This window comes from Coregonus clupeaformis, chromosome 7 (genome assembly GCF_020615455.1).
Source record: "Coregonus clupeaformis isolate EN_2021a chromosome 7, ASM2061545v1, whole genome shotgun sequence".
NCBI lineage: Eukaryota > Metazoa > Chordata > Actinopteri > Salmoniformes > Salmonidae > Coregonus > Coregonus clupeaformis.
This window is the reverse complement of record NC_059198.1, coordinates 12,075,382-12,099,908: the sequence shown is the minus strand read 5'-3', so window position 1 is coordinate 12,099,908 and position 24,527 is coordinate 12,075,382. Positions and strand designations below refer to the sequence as shown.

The following is a 24,527-nucleotide window of genomic DNA, read 5'->3' as shown; positions in this document are numbered from 1 at the left end:
ACGGATGGACCCAGTCAAGGTCAGCGCGGTACTGGATTGGCTCCAGCCCTCCTCCCTCAAGCAACTACAACGATTTTTAGGGTTCGCAAATTTTTCTAGCCGATTTATTCACAATTTTAGCTCCCTAGCCGCTCCCCTGACAGCCCTCACCCAGACGAGCATGCGCTCCTTCGCCTGGACCCCGGAAGGGGGGAACGCATTCGATGCGCTTAAGCGGCTCTTTACATCGGCCCTGGTCCTAGGGCATCCTGATCCATCCCTGCCATTCATTGTGGAGGTGGATGCTTCAGACGTTGCGGTGGGAGCAATCCTGTCCCAGCAGTTCCTCACGGATGGTAAGACTCACCCCTGAGTGTTTTTCATCCGTCGGCTGTCCCCAGCGGAGCGGAATTACGACGTGGGGAACAGTGAGCTGCTAGCGGTCAAGCTCGCCCTGGGGGAGTGGAGGCATTGACTAGAGGGGGCCGCCCATCCATTCGTTGTATGGACTGACCATAATAACTTAGCCTACATTCAAGGGGCCAAGAGGGTCAACTCGCGCCAGGCCAGGTTGGCATTGTTCTTCACCAGGATCCGGTTCACGATCTCACACCGTCCGGGGTCGATGAACATCAAGCCTGACGCGCTTCTCCAGCAGTTCGTCCCCGTGGATCTGGTGGAGAGGGACGACCCCATTGTCCCCAGCACCCTGATTGCTGCCACAGTTTCGTGGGGAATCGATAGGCTGGTCAGATCAGCGCTACGGCTGGAGCCCGATCCGGGCGGAGGTCCATCGGGGAGGATGTACGTACCCAAGGCGGCGCGCTCGTGACTGCTTCAGTGGGCGCAAGCGTCTGACCTCTCCAGCCATCCGGGGGGCACCAGGACGTTGGAGTTCCTGCATAGGAGGTTCTGGTGGCCATCAGCTGAGGGGGATACGTGCGCCTTCGTGGCTGATTGCCTGGTGTGCGTGTGCACAAAGAGCTCACGTCAGCCCACGGCAGGACTGCTCCGACCCCTGCCTATCCCCAAGCGCCCCTAGTCCCACATATTGCTGGATTTCATTTCCGCCCTATCCCCATCTGATGGATACAAAGTCATCCTTGTCGTTGTGGTCCGGTTTTCGAAGGCTGCCCACTTCATTCCCTGTCTCAAACTCCTGTCGGCCCGGGAGACGGCTAAGTTGGTGGTGAAGCACGTTTTCCGTCTCCACGGCCCTCCCCAAGATGTGGTGTCGGATCGGGGCCCTCAGTTCGCCTCCAGGTTCTGGAAGGCGTTCGCAACCTGCCTCTGCACCTCCGTCAGCTTGTCTTCCAGCTTCCATCCCCAGTCGAACAGGCAGATGGAGCGCGTCAACCAGGATCTGGAAGGGGTGCTGAGGTGCTACGCCTCCAGCAACCCAGCTACGTGGAGTCAGGTACGGGCGGCGCTTAAGCGGGCCTCGGTCAGGTCTTAACATCATGCCAACCGCAGGCGTCGCCCGGCCCCGGTTTTTCGCCCGGGACAGAGGGTGTGGCTCTCCAAGCTGGATCTTCCCCTCCACGTGGAGTACAGGAAGCTGTCCCACCAGGCCATTCAGAGTGGTCCGGTGAGTCAACCCAGTGGCCTACCGCCTGCAACTTCCCCCCACCATGCAGGTGCATCCCACGTTCACCTGTCCCCTGGCTCCCCATCCTCGTCCTGTTCACCCGCTGCGCCTCGTTGGAGGGCAGCCGGCTTTTACTGTGGACCGGATCCTGGACTGCCGGCGGGTGGGGAGGTGTCTCCAATTTCTGGTGGACTGGGAGGGCTATGAGCTGGAGGAGCAGGCCTGGGTGCCCAGGAGGGACATTCTGGACCCAGGGCTGATAACAACATTCCGTCGCCTCCACCCGGAGGTGCCGAGGTGAACCGCAGTTTTACAGGAGGGGGTCACAGTTCCGGAGCGACCCACTAGGTGTCCTCCTCCGACAACCTTAGACACCTCCTCACTCACAGTCTGGACTAATCATGACCCTATTGGTGTCACCTGTGTCTACATGTTCACCTGTGTATTTATGCCCTCTCTTCCCTGTGTTCCCTTGCTCAGTTTTCTCTGCTAGTTTCTCGATGCCAAGCAGTACGAATCAGTGTCTGATCACGAGACGTATGTACAGGTACTTGAGAAGTGTTCTCCCTGTTTCATTGTTGTTTCAGTCGTGGTTAGTATTTCGTATTTTTGCTGTCAGCCTGTTTTTGGAGACCAATTTGCTCCTTCTTTATTTTATTGTGACAAGTCCGTTATTTTGTATCCTGGCTTTGGGACCACCAGTAAAGATCCTTGTTTCACCATCTCTGCCTACTGCCTACTGTCTATCCTGCACCGCACCTGGGTCACACCTCACACCAACCCTTATAACGGTCCTCATGAGAGCCAGTTTCATCATAGCGCTTGATGGTTTTTGCGACTGCACTTGAAGAAACTTTCAAAGTTCTTGAAATGTTCCGTATTGACTGACCTTCATGTCTTAAAGTAATGATGGACTGTCGTTTCTCTTTGCTTATTTGAGCTGTTCTTGCCATAATATGGACTTGGTCTTTTACCAAATAGGGCTATCTTCTGCATACCCCCCTACCTTGTCACAACACAACTGATTGGCTCAAACGCATTAAGAAGGAAAGAAATTCCACAAATTAACTTTTAAGAAGGCACACCTGTTAATTGAAATGCATTCCAGGTGACTACCTCATGAAGCTGGTTGAGAGAATGCCAAAAGTGTGCAAAGCTGTCATCAAGGCAAAGGGTGGCTATTTGAAGAATCTCAAATTTGTTTAACACTTTTTTGGTTACTACTTGATTCCATATGTGTTTTTTCATAGTTTTGATGTCTTCACTATTATTCTACAATGTAGAAAATAGTAAAAATAAAGAAAAACCCTTGAATTTGTAGGTGTTCTAAAACTTTTGACCGGTAGTGTATATATGTATATATATTTAAAAAAGTTTTTCTACTGCCAAGTTACACCTTCACTATTACAGTGAAACGTTTTGTCCAGGAAGTTGTCTAAAAGGGATTGAATTTGTTGTTGCCTAATTGTTTCCACACTGCTTTCCTTCCATCTTTAGCATTTTTTTATATTATTCAGTTCCTTTGGCTTTGATGCCTTGCTGGTGTACGTTGATCTGATGCTCCTATGCGAGGTGTTGGAACTGCGGTTGAGGGCGATGTTCTTTAGGGTCCTGATGAAGGTGGGCACCCCTGCCTTGTATAGGTGGACCTGGTCGTAAAGGCTGTTCAAGTTCAGGGTGGAGTGGTGGACCAGGTAAACATTTGGTTTTGAGGCAGAGTCATGGGAAATACTTGCGTTTACACGCTGTATGGAAGAAGGGTGGAAGTCTTTTCATGGTAGCAGGGTGGAGATAACCACTTGTGTGTTGGAGAAAGTAGAAGAAGCTTTTTTAATCACTCTCTTGAGTGCTGTGGCCACACTTTCCTGCTGTGCTCTCAGGTTGTTTGTGCCTGTGTGTATTATTATGTGGCTTGGTGACCCTAGTTGGTCCTCAGACAGAAGGTATAGGTGTTTGGACACCAGAGTGTCTCTAATGTGGTCATACATTTGGCAGGAGGTTAGGAGGTGCATTTCAGTTTCCACCTCATTTTGTGGACAGTGGGCACATATTCTTTGTTCTCTTGATAGCCAGGTCTGCCGATGGTGGCCTCTCTCAATAGCAAGGCTATGCTCTCTGAGTCTGTACATAGCTCTCTCTCTCACACACTGACAATACACTGACAGGCTGATGTACAGGTTCTCCAAGGCACTGTAGCTTATCCAACTATGTCATTAACATATTTTTATTGGTCTTCTTCTTACAGGATGAAATACACCATGAACCACAAACGCATGATAACACATGGGCACAATTACACACACACACACACACACACACACACACACACACACAAAGACACACACACACGCACACACACACACACACACACACACACAAAGACACCTGCACACACACAAAAACGTACGCACACACACACACACACAAAGACACACGCACACACGCACAGACACGTAGACACAAAGACACATAGACACACACACACACACTTGTGCATTCCTTTTATGAATGGGTCTTTTAATCATCGTAGAGATAGTAAAAGCTGACATATGTGTGTGTGTGTGTGTCTGTATTTGTGTTAATCATGGTAGATAGTAAAAGCAGACCTCTAACTGTCCCTGCCACCTCTAATAAACCCTCTTCATTGTCTCTGTCTCATGTAGTATTCTGGACCCGTCACTATCTACTTGTCTACATCCCAAATGACACCATATTCCCTATATAGTGCACTACTTCGGACCAGGGCCCAAAAGGAATAGGATGGCATTAGCAATGCACCCAGTACAATGAAAAAGGAATGACTCTCCACTCTCTCTCTCTCTCTCTCTCTCTCTCTCTCTCTCTCTCGCTCAGTCACGCTCTTGCCATCGCTCTCTCAATTCCAATTTAAGGGCTTTATTGGCATGGGAAACATATGTTAACATTGTCAAAGCAAGTGAAGTAGATAGTAAATAAAAGTGAAATAAACAATAAATATTAACAGTAAACATTACACTCAGAAGTTCCAAAAGTTCCAAAAGAATAAAGACATTTCAAATGTCATATTATGTATATATACAGTGTCTCTCTCGCGCTGTCTCTCTCTCTGTCTCTCTCTGTCTGTGTGTGGCAGGCAGATAAGAGGCTTTACAGATGGGTTCTTTGTGCTTTAAGGAAAAATTTCCCCTCTCCCTCTCCCCCCTTGGACATCTTAGAGATGTTACTTATTTTGCTATTAAATTATTAAATTAATTAAGTTAATTAATTGATAAGACGGTGGTGACGCTGCTGAAGGGCCCGCCATGGAAGAAACACGTGTTTCTGTTGTGTCTATCTGTCTGTTTGTCTGTCTGTGTGTTTGGGGTGGACACCGATGCTGCTGTATCTACAGGCTCTGTGGATGACGATCTCATTTAAATACACACAGCCTGGGAAAACAGATAAGCTTCTGGACACACACACACATACACACCTGGCGGGCAGTTTAGGAAATGTTCTAGGTGTAATTATAGAAGTCCTCACCCCTGACTAAGGCCCATAATTGTTTTGACTTTCCAGGCTACTCTATGTCCGTGGGTGGTTTTTCCACATGTCCAGAGAAGTGAATGTGTGTGTGTGTCTGTGTGTATCAGCCAGGTTGTAATGAGTTTTCCCGTCTCTCCTGTAAAGTAATGGTCAGTAATTGTCTGAGAGGTGATGGTCAGAATGCCCCGTGCTTCATTTGAAGTCCCTGCTGATCTAGAATCAGTTGTTATGGATGGGACTATTCCCTATTTAGTGCACTACTGCCCATAGGGCTCTTGTCAAAAGTAGTGCACTATGCAGGGAATATGGTGCCATTTGAGACAGAGACCAGTTCAGCTGGAACTGTATTGTTGTAGATGTAAGGTCAGCTGTTATAGATGGTTGTATTAATAGCCCCTGGGTTAATGAATAGCTTCCACAGGTTCCAGGTCAGCTGTTATAGATGGTTGTATTAATAGCCCCTGGGTTAATGAATAGCTTCCACAGGTTCCAGGTCAGCTTTCTCTCTCTCCTCCTCTCTTCCACCTCTTCTCGCCACCCCTCCACTTTTCTAGCTGTGTGATTAACAGTTGTAATAGGGGCAAGGGGAAAAACATGTGGAGACTAAATGGTTACAACTCTCATATGCAGAGTCAGGTCAACACCCCTTCATCCCATGGTATTTAAAGTGGAAAGGACAGCGTTTTAGCAACATGAAATCTTATTAGAATCTGTTCATATACACCCCCAGGAAGAATATGAAAGGTTATTTTTATTTATTTTTTCTGAAAAGCGAGCACTTAGATATGGTCATTTTCAAGTTTTCATAAAGTCATAGAATGTTTGGGAATGACGTAAAGTAAGGCATTTGTGAAACTTCTAGAACAATATAGAGTGGGAAAGCGGCCGTGCGTTTGGACACTGCAGTAAATCAAATCCCCTGTAGCTCAGTTGGTAGAGCATGGTGCTTGCAACGCCAGGGTTGTGGGTTCGTTTCCCACGGGGGGCCAGTATGAAAATGTATGCACTCACTAACTGTAAGTCGCTCTGGATAAGAGCGTCTGCTAAATGACTAAAATGTACAAACATCTGTCTTGTCGAGGACTGGAGCCTATGCAGACCAGTGCTACAGTAAGCCTTTATGCAAATATATGCCAGTCCTCGACAAGGCAGTAGCAACAGCGCGACTTTAGATCATTAGAACTCATTCGCCAAAAGCCACAAAATACACCTGAATGGATTTCTACATCTGTAAATAGGGAGTCCTCTTACATTTGGGAACTTTACTGTGCTATTGATCAAACAACCATGAAAAGGTAGGCTCTCTCTCCCTCAGTTACAGTGAGGGAAAAAAGTATTTGATCCCCTGCTGATTTTGTACGTTTGCCCACTGACAAAGAAATGATCAGTCTATAATTTTAATGGTAGATTTATTTGAACAGTGAGAGACAAAATAACAACAAAAAAATCCAGAAAAACGCATGTCAAAAATGTTATGAATTGATTTGCATTTTAATGAGGGAAATACGTATTTGACCCCTCTGCAAAACATTACTTAGTACTTGGTGGCAAAACCCTTGTTGGCAATCACAGAGGTCAGACGTTTCTTGTAGTTGTCCACCAGGTTTGCACACATTTCAGGAGGGATTTTGTCCCACTCCTCTTTGCAGATCTTCTCTAAGTCATTAAGGTTTCGAGGCTGACGTTTGGCAACTCAAACGGAATACCCATCCACGACCCATTTTCAATGCCCTTACTGAGGGAAGGAGGTTCTCACCCAAGATTTGACGGTACATGGCCCCGTCCATCGTCCCTTTGATGCAGTGAAGTTGTCCTGTCCCCTTAGCAGAAACCCCCCCCCAAAGCATAATGTTTCCACCTCCATGTTTGACGGTGGGGATGGTGTTCTTGGAGTCATAGGCAGCATTCCTCCTCCTCCAAACACGGCGAGTTGAGTTGATGCCAAAGAGCTCGATTTTGGTCTCATCTGACCACAACACTTCCACCCAGTTCTCCTCTGAATCATTCAGATGTTCATTGGCAAACTTCAGATGGGCTGGAGAAAGATGAGCTAAAATCTAACGAGAGAACATTAGATAAACGCTCTCAAACTTTTTCACCTAGTTGGTAGTCAAAATTGCACTGATAAACGATGGGGAATAGTAGCCTGCTCGTCCTGCAGCTTGCCTGCCAATGCATGCTTGTCCCAACCCACATTTTGACAACTGAGTAGGAGCTTACCTGCCTGTCCATTTGATCGATGCGAAATACATTTGATTGACAACAGAGTGTGATCGTAAATTGCCTCCAGTGTGTTAGAGTGTGATCTGAGCATAAATTCAGAGTGTTGTCAGATTGTCTGTTCATATATTCAGAGCGTTACACTCTCCGAGCGTTCAGAGCTCACACTGCACTATTGACACTGGACGCTCTGGCCGAGTAGGGTTGAGCCGAGCGTTCCTCACAACGGCAGTCAAGCACCCAAGCTAACTGGCTAAAGCTTGCTAGCTACTTCCAGACACAAATGAGAGAACACCTCACTCACATTTTACTCACCCGAGCAGAGCTGGTTAGGCTGTTTACATGTTATCTAGAGCGTTCGTGACTAACTGTGCTGCTGGCAACAATTGAATTACTTTTTTTGCCGACGTTTACTGACACCGGACATATTCAGTGTGTGTTGCGCGTTTGTAAATTCATCAGTTATTCTGCGTTTTGGCACACTCAGACGAGAGTGCTCTGAAAAGCTGCATCTCTAGCTGTAGCCACCGAAAAACGATATGAGGGAAAAAGTCAGTCACTTACCCGCTCCTTCAATGACATGACATCCTCCCAGCAGCTAGCTAGCTAGCTAATGTTAGGCTCTGTGTTTTTACCTTACTCAATAAATAGATAAATAAATAGATACGCTAGCCTATTAGCTATGTGTCATGACTGTCCACGAGAGTCCAAATAGGTCAGATCAGGTTTGCAATGAATAACTTCAATCAGACCCCCTTTCACCCGCAGAGGGGGGAGGGAAGGACTAGTGGTGATTAACAGCTCACGCCCTGTTGTAAATCAAAGGAGAACATTCAGGCTGCGCCCTCAAGATTAACCAAAGGAATGTTCTTTGTTTCAACATACTTTTTCCCACTGAAACTTTAACACGTTCAAAAGCGAATACTGGAATAATATTCTTAATGTGGAACGTGGGGAATGGTCAGAGGTGATCTGTTGAACAGTAAGGTCATTCTGTTTGTTATTTTGTGATGTCATAAAATGTTTTATAAAGGAAATACTGTAACTAGGAAAGTATACCCACTACATGTAGGACATTTCCATCCTATACGTTGTGCATGTAATATGAAAAATTATGAAAGTATTTTTGTTAAGATAGGGATGTGATTTGAGAAGCTCTAAGAGATAATTGTTTTTCATAACTTTGCACAGTTACTAGTCACTGCCCAAAGTGAGGTCAGAGAGCATGTCAGCCTGACGGAACCGCCCCTTTCCTCCAAAGTGTATAAAGGATGGGTTACGAATTAATACATTAGACCAGAAAACTTGAAAGCGGCAGCTACACTTTTTAAATGGTTGGAACTCTGAATTGCAACACGAGGTGGAGAAGGAAAACTCACCTCCCGGACAATCACTGGTACGGCTGATTAGCTGTCCTAAGTCAAGTATTTTTGAAAGCTAATTTAAGTAGGCCCATCCTATTACTCTGCTCAAGCCATCCTGTTACGCTACGCCCATCACCCCACTGGGAATCATCGATGCGGCTGGCTAGCCTATCTTCAAAGAAGCATCTTCGAGCGAATGGAAGGAAAATCAACTCTGTAGTTCTGTTCAGGACTACACGACAAGTCATCGGAGACCGAACAACTACGAAGAAGAGAACAACTGTAGAAGACTTGTTGGAACCTTTTTGGACAATCAGAGCCTTACAAGTGTGCCACGAGAAGGCCCAACTCCCTTTCCAGGGCGGTCCTGTCCACTGAGAGAGATACATGAACGAAATGGAATTTAAATAATTAAACCGACGTTGATCAATTAGTCCAACATTTTCATTATTCGCTCAGCACTACTTAGTATACTTGGTTGTGATTGGCTATTTCTGTGGTATCTCTGGTTGTGATTGGTTGTTTCTTCCTCTGCTCCAACCTCTCCAACCTGTGTTTGTATGTGAGTTTTTCAGAGGGGTAGAGATAAAAGTAAAAGTCAAATTGTGTACAATTGGGCAATAAAGTAATCTTCTTCTTCCTCTCTCTCTTCCAGCTGTCATGTATGTGATGGGAGCCCTGGGGCCGGCAGTGGGATATCTGTTAGGAGGAGTTCTGATTGGTTTCTACGTCGACCCCACAACTGTCATCCATATTGACCAGAGTGACCCGCGCTTTGTTGGCAACTGGTAAGAGGGTGTGTGTGTGTGTCTTCGTGCATCTGTGTGTGTGTATGTGTATTGATGTGTTCTAACAGTATCTATCTATCTATCTATCTATCTATCTATCTATCTATCTATCTATCTATCTATCTATCTATCTATCTATCTATCTATCTATCTATCTATCTATCTATCTATCTATCTATCTATCTATATCTACCTCTTGTCCCCAGGTGGAGTGGGTTCTTGCTGTGTTCTATAGCCATGCTCCTGGTCATCTTCCCCATGTTTGCTTTCCCTAAGAAGCTGCCTCCTCGCCACAAGAAGAAGAAGAAGAAGAAAAAGATGACCTCATCAGCAGATGACATGTCCAGCGATGATGATTTTATGATGGAGAAGGAAAAGGGACAGAACGTCCAGACCGGCATGGGCTTCGGGAAGGACATCAAAGGTGTGTGTGTGTGTGTGTGTGTGTGTGTACAGGGCCATAGACTACCTCTTCGATGTAACAGTCCATTGGTTTTCCTTTGGGACTCTACAGTGTAAAGGAGGGTCTGTGAACCATTAGGGATATCATCAAATATGAATGTGATAATGGCTCAGTATCTGCTGTCCAATGGAAGCTCTATGATGGGTCACTAATCTGCTAGCCAATGGAAGACCAGTGATGCAGTCATCCTCAAACAGCTTCCATTGATCACCATGGAGGCACCTGAAGTAGACTTAGCCTTAGAGATCCTTAGTTAACCAACGTGTTGTAGCAAAGCTGGAGTGATGCTTATTCTACCCCTCTCCAGATAGGCTACGTCCCAAATGGCCCTATGTGCCCTGGTTGAAAGTAGTGCACTATATATGGAATAGGGTGAGATGTGGTCCTCTGTAGCTCAATTGATAGAGCATGGCTCTTGTAACGCCAGCGTAGTGGGTTCGATCCCCGGGACCACCCATACGTAAAAATGTATGCACACATGACTGTAAGTCGCTTTGGATAAAAGCGTCTGCTGAATGGCATATTATTATATTATGACTGGAGACAGCTTGCAACACGCATCTGATTATTTATTATGAATGGGATTTATTTGATTTATTTATTTTACATTCGCCATTGTAACCACAATGTCACATATAATTGAACACATACACACAACATGAGCAGATTAACTTGGTCAAAACATGTCTTTATTAAAGATGATCAGAAAGGATGTTGGTACTTATTTATTTTCATCCAAAGCCACGAATGAGTTAGTCGCTCAGCTTTATGCTGACAAATATAGCTTTATGCTGCAAAATAGCCTACAAAATAGGCCAAGCCTAAACTAATACATTAAATTGCCTAAATAAACTAGTACATTTCATAAATAAAACAAATAAATGAAATAGCTCAGGTCTTGAAAATATGAGCAATCTTTTTCCCCTCTGTATTCTCGCTGGACTCTCTTTCATTCAGTTTCTTCTTAACATCAGCAAAGAAGGACTCTGTGTTTCAGAAACTCACTTTATACAGAGGGGCTATCAGTCTTTCCACACTGTGGTAAATAAAGCCAGTTTGTTATTTAGAATTATTTATTTCTGTTTTTTTGTGGGAGAGAACCCAAAAGCATAACCAAAAGCATAATCAACGTTCTAACTCCCCTATTCCGTGATAGTGTGACGGAATGACGCAATTTACCACCATCTACCACAAACGTGTCACAGCATAAGCTCAACACTTTTAATTGATGAACCACTGTACAGTGGGGAAAAAAAGTATTTAGTCAGCCACCAATTGTGCAAGTTCTCCCACTTAAAAAGATGAGAGAGGCCTGTAATTTTCATCATAGGTACACGTCAACTATGACAGACAAAATGAGAAAAAAAATTCCAGAAAATCACATTGTAGGATTTTTTATGATTTTATTTGCAAATTATGGTGGAAAATAAGTATTTGGTCAATAACACAAGTTTCTCAATACTTTGTTATATACCCTTTGTTGGCAATGACACAGGTCAAACGTTTTCTGTAAGTCTTCACAAGGTTTTCACACACTATTGCTGGTATTTTGGCCCATTACTCCATGCAGATCTCCTCTAGAGCAGTGATGTTTTGGGGCTGTTGCTGGGCAACACGGACTTTCAACTCCCTCCAAAGATTTTCTATGGGGTTGAGATCTGGAGACTGGCTAGGTCACTCCAGGACCTTGAAATGCTTCTTACGAAGCCACTCCTTCGTTGCCCGGGTGGTGTGTTTGGGATCATTGTCATGCTGAAAGACCCAGCCACGTTTCATCTTCAATGCCCTTGCTGATGGAAGGAGGTTTTCACTCAAAATCTCACGATACATGGCCCCATTCATTCTTTCCTTTACACGGATCAGTCGTCCTGGTCCCTTTGCAGAAAAACAGCCCCAAAGCATGATGTTTCCACCCCCATGCTTCACAGTAGGTATGGTGTTCTTTGGATGCAACTCAGCATTCTTTGTCCTCCAAACACGACGAGTTGAGTTTTTACCAAGAAGTTCTATTTTGGTTTCATCTGACCATATGACATTCTCCCAATCCTCTTCTGGATCATCCAAATGCACTCTAGCAAACTTCAGACGGGCCTGGACATGTATTGGCTTAAGCAGGGGGACACGACTGCACTGCAGGATTTGAGTCCCTGGCGGCATAGTGTGTTACTGATGGTAGGCTTTGTTACTTTGGTCCCAGCTCTCTGCAGGTCATTCACTAGGTCCCCCCATGTGGTTCTGGGATTTTTGCTCACCGTTCTTGTGATCATTTTGACCCCACAGGGTGAGATCTTGTGTGGAGCCCCAGATCGAGGGAGATTATCAGTGGTCTTGTATGTCTTCCATTTCCTAATAATTGCTCCCACAGTTGATTTCTTCAAACTAAGCTGCTTACCTATTGCAGATTCAGTCTTCCCAGCCTGGTGCAGGTCTACAATTTGGTTTCTGGTGTCCTTTGACAGCTCTTTGGTCTTGGCCATAGTGAAGTTTGGAGTGTGACTGTTTGAGGTTGTGGACAGGTGTCTTTTATACTGATAACAAGTTCAAACAGGTGCCATTAATACAGGTAACGAGTGGAGGACAAAGGAGCCTCTTAAAGAAGAAGTTACAGGTCTGTGAGAGCCAGAAATCTTGCTTGTTTGTAGGTGACCAAATACTTATTTTCCACCATCATTTGCAAATTAATTAATTAAAAATCCTACAATGTGATTTTCTGGATTTTTTTTCTCAATTTGTCTGTCATAGTTGACGTGTACCTATGATGAAAATTACAGGCCTCTCTCATCTTTTTAAGTGGGAGAACTTGCACAATTGGTGGCTGACTAAATACTTTTTTCCCCCACTGTATATACATTGTCCTGATGTAAAAAAGAAACAAGAAAGTCCCCTCATTTACTCTCCAGTATTTTCCCAGGTCTTTCTCCTGTGACCCCATTTTCCTCCTGTCTCCTTCCTTGTTAATGAGTTCTCTGGCGGACCTAGTTACGTTCCTCCTCACAGCACACACTAATCTAACTTTATCACTCTGAAACTGCAGACAAGGCACGGCTTTCTGTGCTTTTTATTATGCTGTACATTACCTAAGCACCAGATGCTTGGGTTGTCTTAGCGTCGTCACTCTAGAGTGTGTGTGTTTGTGTGTGTGTGTGTGTGTGTGTATTTGAGTCCAGTACATGCATGTGTGTGTTTGGGTGGAAAGGATAAATTCAACACTTTGTGTTACTAAGGCAGGAGAGCACTGAAGTGGCTGTTTTTTTCAGTGGCTGTTTCGACCTTCTGAAAACTACTGTTACTCACTATGACTACGTCCCAAATGACACCATATTCCCTATGTAGTGCACTACTGTACTTGGCCCTGGTCAAAAGTAGTGCACTAAATAGGGGACCACACAATGTTTTTTCTAGTGTCTGTTGATGTTTTTAAGAATCACAATGTGGTTGAATTATTTAATAACTCTTCCATTAATTTACATTTTAGTCATTTAGCAGATGCTTTTATCCAGAGCAATTAGGGTTAAGTGCCTTGCAAAAGGACACAGACAGATTTTCCACCTAGTCGGCTCAGGGATTCGAAGCAGCAACCTTTTGGTTACTGGCCCAACGTTCTAACCGCTAGGCTACATTCACCCAAACTGTTTCGCTCACTCTGCACCTGATCCATTGGCCCAAAGACACTCTAGGAATTGATCTCTCCACTATTTTCATTCATTTAATAGCATTTCATTTCTTAGCAATGCTGAAAAAGGGGAAAATACTGGGGGGAAAACTAGACAAATAATTGACCAACCTGGTAAGGTAAATAGGGGAGGGGGACGGCCAATGCCTTGTAAAAACTAAAGGATGACTGGCTTATTTTACCTTTATTTAACTAGGCAAGTCAGTTAAGAACAAATTCTTATTTACAATGACTGCCTACACCGGCCAAACCCAGACTATACTGGGCCAATTGTGCACCGCCCTATGGGACTCCCAATCACGATACAGCCTGGAATCGAACCAGGGGGTCTGTAGTGATGCCTCAAGCACTGAGATTCAGTGCCTTAGACCGCTGCGCCACTCGGGAGCTTAGGGTTCAAACACATTGGATCATTCATGCCACAAACGTGAACCCCAACTTTCTGTTCTCCGATACACACAACCATGTGATTAGAGAGGGACGGCAAATTAAGTAAACAGTTAGCTACTGGCTTTCAATAATTAGGGTTCAAATTGTATCATCATGACATCTTGAACCTAAACATTCTGGATATGTTCTCATACACACACACATACAACCATGTGATTAATCCAATGAACGATAGAACAAAGAAAGGGTGAAATTGGGTTAGGAGGAGTTTATAGCTCTAATTATAAATCCTCTTCAGGCAGCGGTGGAGCAGGATTTGGGGTCCCTGGTTTCTAAAGGCTAATTTACATAATCTGGTTATGACTGCAGAGAGAGAGAGATATGTGGGAAAAAGATTTGGAATTGTACTTTAAGTGGTGAGTAGTGTCATCAATGCCCCAACACACACTGTCTCAACACAAAAGTCTCTCTACCACACACACACCACAAAATATACAATCTCTCAGCACAACACACACTCTATACACAGAGCCCTGAGAGGATGGTGTGTGTGTGTGTTTGTGTGTGTGCGTGCGTGCGTGCGTGCGTGCGTAAAATCTCTCTGTGATTATGATGATGCTTCCTGAGGTGTGAAAGGAAACAGTTTCCTCTGTGACCAATAACAAACAGCTGCTGTCCAATCAGTGATCACTCTGAGGTGTTGCAAACAAAATGGGACACCTGGTCAGTTCTGTGACTTGTGTGTTATAGAGATATGATGTCTTCCTTGTAGAGAAACAACTCACAGTGGTCAATGTTGCATATTGTGGATCCTTGATGTAAATCCAACATTTTCTATAAAAAAAGAGAGCAAAAATTGTTTCAAATTGTCCAATTGGTGGTTGTCATTTGATGTACAGTAGCTGTGTGTCTAGATAGCTGTAATGTGTTACCACTATTGGACACACAAGAACACACCATCTTTGCTTCTGGTTATTTCTCATTGGGTCATTGGTAGACAGTGTTATTTGGGGTGAGTGTCCCTTGTCCCGCCCTGCCTTGCCCGGTAACAGTGGGTTATTTATAGGGCTGTGGCGTTCATGAAATTTTGTCCGCCGGTTATTGTCATGCAAAAGACTGCCGGTCTCACGGTAATTCACCGTTAATTAACATAAACACGTTTAGCATCTCCAGACCTCCAAGCATACAAGCCGCTGATGTGCGCCTTTGGAACATCTACATAAAAAAAAAGTCAAATAAATTAATGTAATATACACCATCACAAGAAATCCATTATTTATTTTAGTCAAGTCTTAAAGAACCATTATGATATGAAGAAAATGAAGAAGAAGAACAGAAAATGAGTTGGCCTACTGTATGTTATCTGGCTATGCTCCATGTCATAGGCTGTAGGCTTGTTCATTTAGCTGACAAGATATGCTTATAAGTCCCATTACATTATTTTATATTATTTTTATAGTAAGAAGAATATAATTGAACTTAGCGGAATATAATATAAATTATATTTTTTCCATTCTGGAGCGAGTACACATACAGTATAAAGTGGCTATGTTGAGCATAAAAGTGATCATTTGAAACAGGTCCTATACGTTAGATTGAGAGTTATTTGGCAACTTTAGTTGTGAATGTGTATAGTGTGCATGTTTACGACCATCCCAAAGCAGTAGTGCATATTGAGTTCATATGACATTCCTCCTGTGTGTTTGTGTGTGTGTATCCTGTGCTGTGTATGTACGTGTACATGTGTGTGTCTACTCTATGTTTGTGTTATAGTGTACGCATGTCTCTGGTCTCTCCCCAGACCTCCCCAAGGCAGCGATAAGGATCCTGTCCAACATGACGTTCCTGTTTGTCAGTCTGTCCTACACAGCAGAATGTGCCATCGTTACAGCCTTCATCACATTCATACCCAAGTTCATAGAGTCCCAGTTTGGCATCCCTGCATCTAACGCCAGCATATACACAGGTAAGACTAACACTGTTATTTTTTTTCTCTCTCTCTCTCTCTCTCTCTCTCTCTCTCTCTCTCTCTCTCTCTCTCTCTCTCTCTCTCTCTCTCTCTCTCTCTCTCTCTCTCTCTCTCTCTCTCTCTCTCTCTCTCTCTCTCTCTCTCTCTCTCTCTCTCTCTCTCTCTCTCTCTCTCTCTCTCTCTCTCTCTCTCTCTCTGTTAGAGAGAGGAGAGATACTGAGGAGCTAGCTTTATCGCTCTCTTTCTTTCTCACTCACTCTCCCTGTCTCATGAGTCGCTCCACACACACACACACACACACACACACACACACACACACACACACACACACACACACACACACACACACACACACACACACACACACACACACGCCTGAGGGGACAGGACAGTGTAGTGATGGGTCATGGTACTGTAGTGTAGAGGGACAGTCAGAGGGCTCTGGTCAGCTCTACTGTCGTGTGTGTGTGTCAGCCCTACTGTCCTGTGTGTGTGTGTGTTTGTGTCAGCTCTACTGTCCTGCCCTCTCACTGACACGTTCTCATGCACTGACCAAGTGTCCCAAATAGCACCCTATTCCCCTTGTAGTGCACTACTTTTGACCGGAGCCCATACGTTGCCATTTGGGACACAAACCCAAACTCACATCACAACAAACACATTCCGTAACACATCGTTTTTACATTGCTTTTACTGTAGCATTTGTAATAACGTATTGTATTTATAATGCATGTATACTTTACGTATATGTGCACCAAGGTACCATGGCAACCATATTGCTTCAAAAGCTCAACACCCATCAACACATACAGAGTTAAGAGGACTGTTATACCTTAATCAGTGAATAATCTCTTCCAATCTATAACACTAATACTCTAATCTGTATTGTGATTATTGGTACTAGCAGGTCACTGATTGACAACTCAATATTGACAGGGCAGCCTTTGACAGCCCAGGGATGGAGAGGTGTGTGAGTGAGATGCTCAGACCATATGTCAGCCCCATAGCACAAACACATTGCACGTACACGCACCCACTGTGGCGTTAGTTCATCTGCCTGTTGCCAAGAAACAAAGAGAGAGAAAGATAAGTTACTGTTTAAGATGATGATGTCAACAGAGGAAACCTTAGGAGGAGCAGACTACAGAGTGATGGAATGATGAGGGCTGACCTGACCATTCATAAAGCATCACAGAGTAGACGTGCTGATCTAGGATCAGTTTTGTATTTAGGCTTATAATGATTAAGATCACATGTACTGGGGGGATCTGATCCTAGCTCAGCACTCCTACTCTGATACACTTTTTGAACATAATGGGTATGAACATCCTATCTTGTTTTAAGGAGAGATGAGCTAATACTGTCATAGGATTGTAGGAATGGTAGAGGTGGTAAGGGTGTGTGTGGTGGGGAGGGGAAGGGGTGTAAATGCATGTTTGCCCGTTTGCGAGTATGTGTGCATACAGTGAGGGAAAAAAAGTATTTGATCCCCTGCTGATTTTGTATGTTTGCCCACTGACAAAGAAATAATCAGTCTATAATTTTAATGGTAGGTTTATTTGAACAGTGAGAGACGGAATAACAACAAAAAAATCCAGAAAAACGCATGTCAAAAATTGTATAAATTGATTTGCATTTTAATGAGGGAAATAAGTATTTGACCCCTCTGCAAAACATTACTTAGTACTTGGTGGCAAAAACCTTGTTGGCAATCAGAGGTCAGATGTTTCTTGTAGTTGGCCACCAGGTTTGCACACATCTCAGGAGGATTTTGTTCCACTCCTCTATGCAGATCTTCTCCAAGTCATTAAGGTTTCGAGGCTGACGTTTGGCAACTCGAACCTTCAACACCCTCTACAGATTTTCTATGGGATTAAGGTCTGGAGACTGGCTAGGTCAATCCAGGACCATAATGTGTTATAAATTGATTTGCATTTTAATGAGGGAAATAAGTATTTGACCCCCTCTCAATCAGAAAGATTTCTGGCTCCCAGGTGTCTTTTTTACAGGTAACGAGCTGAGATTAGGAGCACACTCTTAAAGGGAGTGCTCCTAATCTCAGTTTGTTACCTGTATAAAAGACACCTGTCCACAGAAGCAATCAATCAATCAGATTCCAAACTCTCCACCATGGCCAAGACCAAAGAGCTCTCCAAGGATGTCAGGGACAAGATTGTAGACCTACACAAGGCTGGAATGGGCTACAATACCATCGCCAAGCAGCTTGGTGAGAAGGTGACAACAGTTGGTGCGATTATTCTCAAATGGAAGAAACACAAAAGAACTGTCAATCTCCCTTGGCCTGGGGCTCCATGCAGGATCTCACCTTGTGGAGTTGCAATGATCATGAGAACGGTGAGGAATCAGCCCAGAACTACATGGGAGGATCTTGTCAATGATCTCAAGGCAGCTGGGACCATAGTCACCAAGAAAGCAATCGGTAACACACTACGCCGTGAAGGACTGAAATCCTGCAGCGCCCGCAAGGTCCCCCTGCTCAAGAAAGCACATATACAGGGCCGTCTGAAGTTTGCCAATGAACTTCTGAATGATTCAGAGGAGAACTGCGTGAAAGTGTTGTGGTCAGATGAGGCCAAAATCGAGCTCTTTGGCATCAACTCAACTCGCCGTGTTTGAAGGAGGAGGAATGCTGCCTATGACCCCAAGAACACCATCCCCACCATCAAACATTATGCTTTGGGGGTGTTTTTCTGCTAAGGGGACAGGACAACTTCACCGCATCAAAGGGACGATGGACAGGGCCATGTACAGTCAAATCTTGGGTGAGAACCTCCTTCCCTCAGCCAGGGCATTGAAAATGGGTCGTGGATGGGTATTCCAGCATGACAATGACCCAAAACACACGGCCAAGGCACCAAAGGAGTGGCTCAAGAATAATAATAATAATATGCCATTTAGCAGACGCTTTTATCCAAAGCGACTTACAGTCATGTGTGCATACATTTTTGTGTATGGGTGGTCCCGGTGATCGAAACCACTACCTTGGCGTTACAAGCGCCGTGCTCTACCAGCTGAGCTACAGAGGACCACAAGAAGCACATTAAGGTCCTGGATTGGCCTAGCCAGTCTCCAGACCTTAATCCCATAGAAAATCTGTGGAGGGTGCTGAAGGTTCGAGTTGCCAAACGTCAGCCTCGAAACCTTAATGACTTGGAGAAGATCTGCATAGAGGAGTGGAACAAAATCCCTCCTGAGATGTGTGCAAACCTGGTGGCCAACTGCAAGAAACGTCTGACCTCTGTGATTGCCAACAAGGGTTTTGCCACCAAGTACTAAGTAATGTTTTGCAGAGGGGTCAAATACTTATTTCCTTCATTAAAATGCAAATCAATGTATAACATTTTTGACATGCGTTTTTCTGGATTTTTTTGTTGTTATTCCGTCTCTCACTGTTCAAATAAACCTACCATTAAAAAGATAGACTGATCATGTCTTTGTCAGTTGGCAAATGTACAAAATCAGCAGGGGATCAAATACTTTTTTCCCTCACTGTAGGTGTGTGGTGTGGTGTGTGTGTGGTGTGGCGTGTGTGTGGTGTGGTTCTCTCAGGAGCTGAGAGAACTGTCACTGTTCTCTGCTCATTAGTTACAGCTACAGAAATAGAAGCATCATCACACACACATCTTTCTGGTAAAACTTCCTTCTGCTGCTGCTCTCTTCTCTCTCTCTCTCTCTCTCTCTATTTCTCGCTCTCTTTCTTTCTCGCTCTCTTTCCTCACTGTCCATCATTCTGTCTCCCTCTCGCTCACACTGACATTCTTTATAACCTTCTTTGTACTGTCCTCCATCTTATCTATCATTCTATCCTCTTCTCTTCACACGTTGTAGCCAGAAGCACCACTCTAGAAATGCTGTTTAAATCATGTGTTGTCCTGGTAGTAGAAGAGGCGAACTTGCAATCTAGCTGAAGAGAGTGGTCTTTTGCTCTACATGTAACATGCTGTCAAGGTGTATGAGTGTGCATGTAGAACACACCTCTCTTCTCTGATTCTATGTTTCCAACCCCCTCCCTCCATCCCCCTCCATCCCCTGTCCCCCCTGCATCGTTACCCAGCTGAGAGGGCCCGTGGCTGGGCTAGAGGACAGGCATGTGCAGCCTCTCTAGGTCCTAGCATGTAGAGGTGTTGTGTGTTTGTTTAATCTCAAAGCACATACAGTGGTTAAGCAAGCAAGATATCGCCACAGAAACACATGAAGCAAATACAGGGTCATCATAAGATACAGTCCATTAAATACAGTGTATTCAGACACTTTTACTTTTTCCACATTTTGTTACGTTACAGCCTTATTCTAAAATGGATTAAATACATATTTTTCCTCCTCAATTTACACACAATACCCCATAATGACAAAGCGAAAACAGGTTTATTTATTTTTTTGCACATAAAAAAGAAAAAGGTATTCAGACCCTTTGCTATGAGACTCGAAATTGAGCTCAGGTACATCCTGTTACCATTGATCATCCTTGAGATGTTTCTACAACTTGATTGGAGTCTACCTGTGGTAAAGTCAATTGATTGGACATGATTTGGAAAGGCACACACCTGTCTACAGTGCCTTGCAAAAGTATTCATCCCCCTTGGCGCTTTTCCTATTTTGTTGCATTACAACCTGTAATTTAAATTGTTTTTTATTTGGATTTCATGTAATGGACATACACAAAATAGTCAAAATTGGTGAAGTGTATATATACACCTGTTCTGAAAGGCCCCCGAGTCTGCAACACCACTAAGCAAGGGGCACCACCAAGCAAGCGGCACCTTGAAGACCAAGGAGCTCTCCAAACAGGTCAGGGACAAAGTTGAGGAGAAGTACAGATCAGGGTTGGGTTATAAAAAAATATCAGAAACTTTGAACATCCCACGGAGCACCATTAAATCCATTATTAAAAAATAGAAAGAATATGGCACCACAACAAACCTGCCAAGAGAGGGCCGCCCACCAAAACTCACAGACCAGGCCAGGAGGGCATTAATCAGAGAGGCAACAAAGAGACCAAAGATAACCCTGAAGGAGCTGCAAAGCTCCACAGCGGAGATTGGAGTATCTGTCCATAGGACCACTTTAAGCCGTACACTCCACAGAGCTGGGCTTTACGGAAGCGTGGCCAGAAAAAAGCCATTGCTTAAAGAAAAAATAAGCAAACACTTTGGTGTTCGCCAAAAAGCATGTGGGAAGAAGGTACTCTGGTCAGATGAGACTAAAATTGAGCTTTTTAGCCATCAAAGCAAACGCTATGTCTGGCGCAAACCCAACCCCTCTCATCACCCCGAGAACACCATCCCCACAGTGAAGCATGGTGGTGGCAGCATCATGCTGTGGGGATGTTTTTCAGCGGCAGGGACTGGAGACTAGATGAACAGAGCAAAGTACAAAGAGATCCTTGATGAAAACCTGCTCCAGAGCACTCATGACCTCAGACAGGGGCGAAGGTTCACCTTCCAACAGGACAACAACTCTAAGCACACAGCCAAGACAACGCGGGAGCGGCTTCGGGACAGGTCTCTGAATGTCCTTAAGTGGCCCAGCCAGAGCCTGGACATGAACCCGATCTAACATCTCTGGAGAGACCAGAAAAAAACTGTGTAGCAACGATCCCCATCCAACCTGACAGAGATTGAGAGGATCTGCAGAGAAGAATGGGAGAAACTCCCCAAATACAGGTGTGCCAAGCTTTTATCATCATACCCAAGAAGACGAGGTTGTAATCACTGCCAAAGGTGCTTCAACAAAGTACTGAGTAAAGGGTCTGAATACTTATGTAATTGTGATATTTCAGCTTTTTATTTTTAATAACTCTGCTAAAATTTCTAAAAACCTGTTTTTGCTTTGTAATTATGGGGTATTGTGTCTATATTTATGAGGGGAAAAAACTATTTAATCCATTTTAGAATAAGGCTGTAACGTAACAAAATGTGGAAAAAGTCAAGGGGTCTGAACACTTTCCGAATGCACTGTATAATCCACATAATAATTAACTTGTCCTGTTGCTGCAGCTCAAATTATGGTCCTACATCTGTAGTTCATATAAAGATAATGTGAGTGAGAACGCGAGAGGGAGATATAGTATATACTATGTGAGTGTCCAAACATTCAAACAAACACACAGTATTCAGAACACTCTCTTCTCTGATCCTATGTTTCCAACCCCCTCCCTCAATCCCCCTTCATCCCCTGTCTCCCCTGCCTCGTTACCCAGCCAAGAGGGCCCGTGGCTGGGCTAGAGGACAGGCATGTGCAGCCTCTCTGGATCCTAGTCCTCCAGTGGAATTACACACTGACCCCTCTGCTGCCAGCAGTCAGCTTTGACTTACCCTGCCTGTCAACTAGGGTGTGGGTGTGTTTGGTGTTTGTGTGTGCTGCCCTAACCCTGCTCCAGCCTCTAACTACCACAGCCCTGCTCCAGACTCTAACTACCACAGCCCTGCTCCAGCCTCTAACTACCACAGCCCTGATCCAGCCTCTAACTACCACAGCCCTGCTCCAGCCTCTAACTACCACAGCCCTGCTCCAGCCTCTAACTACCACAGCCCTGCTCCAGACTCTAACTACCACAGCCCTGCTCCATCCTCTAACTACCACAGCCCTGCTCCAGACTCTAACTACCACAGCCCTGCTCCAGACTCTAACTACCACAGCCCTGCTCCAGCCTCTAACTACCACAGCCCTGCTCCAGCCTCTAACTACCACAGCCCTGCTCCAGCCTCTAACTACCACAGCCCTGCTCCAGCCTCTAACTACCACAGCCCTGCTCCAGCCTCTAACTACCACAGCCCTGCTCCAGCCTCTAACTACCACAGCCCTGCTCCAGCCGTCCCTAATATAACTCAAAGCCCCAACCCACACTACACACTGCTATTATAAAGTATGGTAACCGTCCTCCTGCTACTTTCTATACTATTGCGCAACAGCTTCTTCATCACATTTATTCATGGTTGCACATTTTGCCACAATATTGTTTTGAACGTTTGTTTTAGGACTGATGCTCAACTGAGCATTCTACTCAATGCAGTCTCAATGGGTGCTGATGAAGATTTTGTCAAAGTGATTTACTGTGGCTTGGAAACACGATGACATTTCAAAAGGAGGCAAATAATTAGTAGGACAAGCTTTTGTCATCATTGTGATGTCTCCAGATTGACTTTAGATGCAGTATAACTTTAGCTAGAGGGGAGAACATTGCATTTTTAGCTAGCTAACGTTAGCATTACTAGCTATTTCTGACAAACTTTGCTAGCTAATGGTACCATTGCCATCTCTCTAAAGTGAACCTGACGACATCAGAATGGTGGCAAAGTTGTTTTCTACAAATTATTTGTTTACTTTAGCCATGTCATCTTATTTCCAGGCCACTATAGTGTTCATTTGACAAAACAGTCATTAGCCACCGTTCAGAAAGACTTGGCATTAACCATCAATCAGACATCAATATGCTTGGGCATCTGTAGAACGTTGATAACAATGGCAATGATGCGACCGAGTGAGGGAGGTGCAACCCATGAATACAACAATTTGTTGAACATGTTTGTTACAATATCCCTCCAATACCATGCCCTCTGCCCATTTCTTGTCTTGAATGCTTTTCCTGAACCATATTTGACACACAATCAAATCAAATCAAATGTTATTCGTCACATGTGTACAATACAACAGGTGTAGACCTTACCATGAAATGCTTACTTTTTTGGGGGGGGGTATTCACTCTCTCCGTCTTTCCCTCTCTCTGTCTCTTTCCCTCTCTCTCTTGCTCTCTCCTCCCTCTCTCTCTCTCTGCCTCACTCCCCTCCCTCTCCCTACCCCTCTCTCTCCTTCACCCCAGGTATAATCATCGTCCCCAGTGCTGGGGTGGGTATCGTCCTAGGGGGCTACATCATTAAGAAGCTGAAGTTGGGAGCCAGAGAGTCAGCCAAGCTGGCTATGATCTGTAGTGGGGTGTCTCTGCTCTGTTTCTCTACGCTCTTCATCGTGGGCTGTGAGAGCATCAACCTGGGAGGTATCAACATACCATACACGACTGGGTGAGTTAATACAATACTACTACTACTACAATACTACTAATATAATACTACAGCTACTACTATTACATCAACATAACATACACCACTGGGTAAGTTACTACAATACTATAATACTACTACTGCTACTACAATACTACTAATACAATACTACATATATTACTATTACATCAACATGCCATACACCACTGGGTAGGAGTTACTACAATACAACTACAGAGTTACTACAATACTACTACTATACTGCATATATTACTATTATATCAACATACCATAGATGCCCGGGTAAGTCATGGAGAAAAACTACAATACTACAAATATAATACTACAGATCTACATACCGTACACCACTGGGTAAGAGTTACTACTACTACAGTACTACTACTATACAACATATATTACTATAACATCAACACATACTATACACCACTGGGTAAGTTACTACAATCATACTACACCGTTACTACAATACTACTACACATATACTATTATATCAACATACCATACACCGCCTGGTAAGAGTTACCGCATTACTACTACAATACTACTACAG

At 44.3% G+C, this 24,527-nt stretch overlaps 1 protein-coding gene across 1 annotated transcript in view; it reads left to right on the top strand.

Moving 5' to 3' along the window:
• Positions 1-9,315: 9,315 nt before the first annotated feature.
• Positions 9,316-24,527, top strand: part of slco5a1a (solute carrier organic anion transporter family member 5A1a) — a 31,663-nt gene continuing 16,451 nt past the window's right edge. The window contains exons 1-4 of the mRNA XM_041880304.2: positions 9,316-9,443; positions 9,650-9,867; positions 15,771-15,935; positions 23,779-23,977. Of these exons, the coding sequence (XP_041736238.1) occupies positions 9,316-9,443; positions 9,650-9,867; positions 15,771-15,935; positions 23,779-23,977 (710 nt within the window). The remainder of the gene's footprint in view (positions 9,444-9,649; positions 9,868-15,770; positions 15,936-23,778; positions 23,978-24,527) is intronic.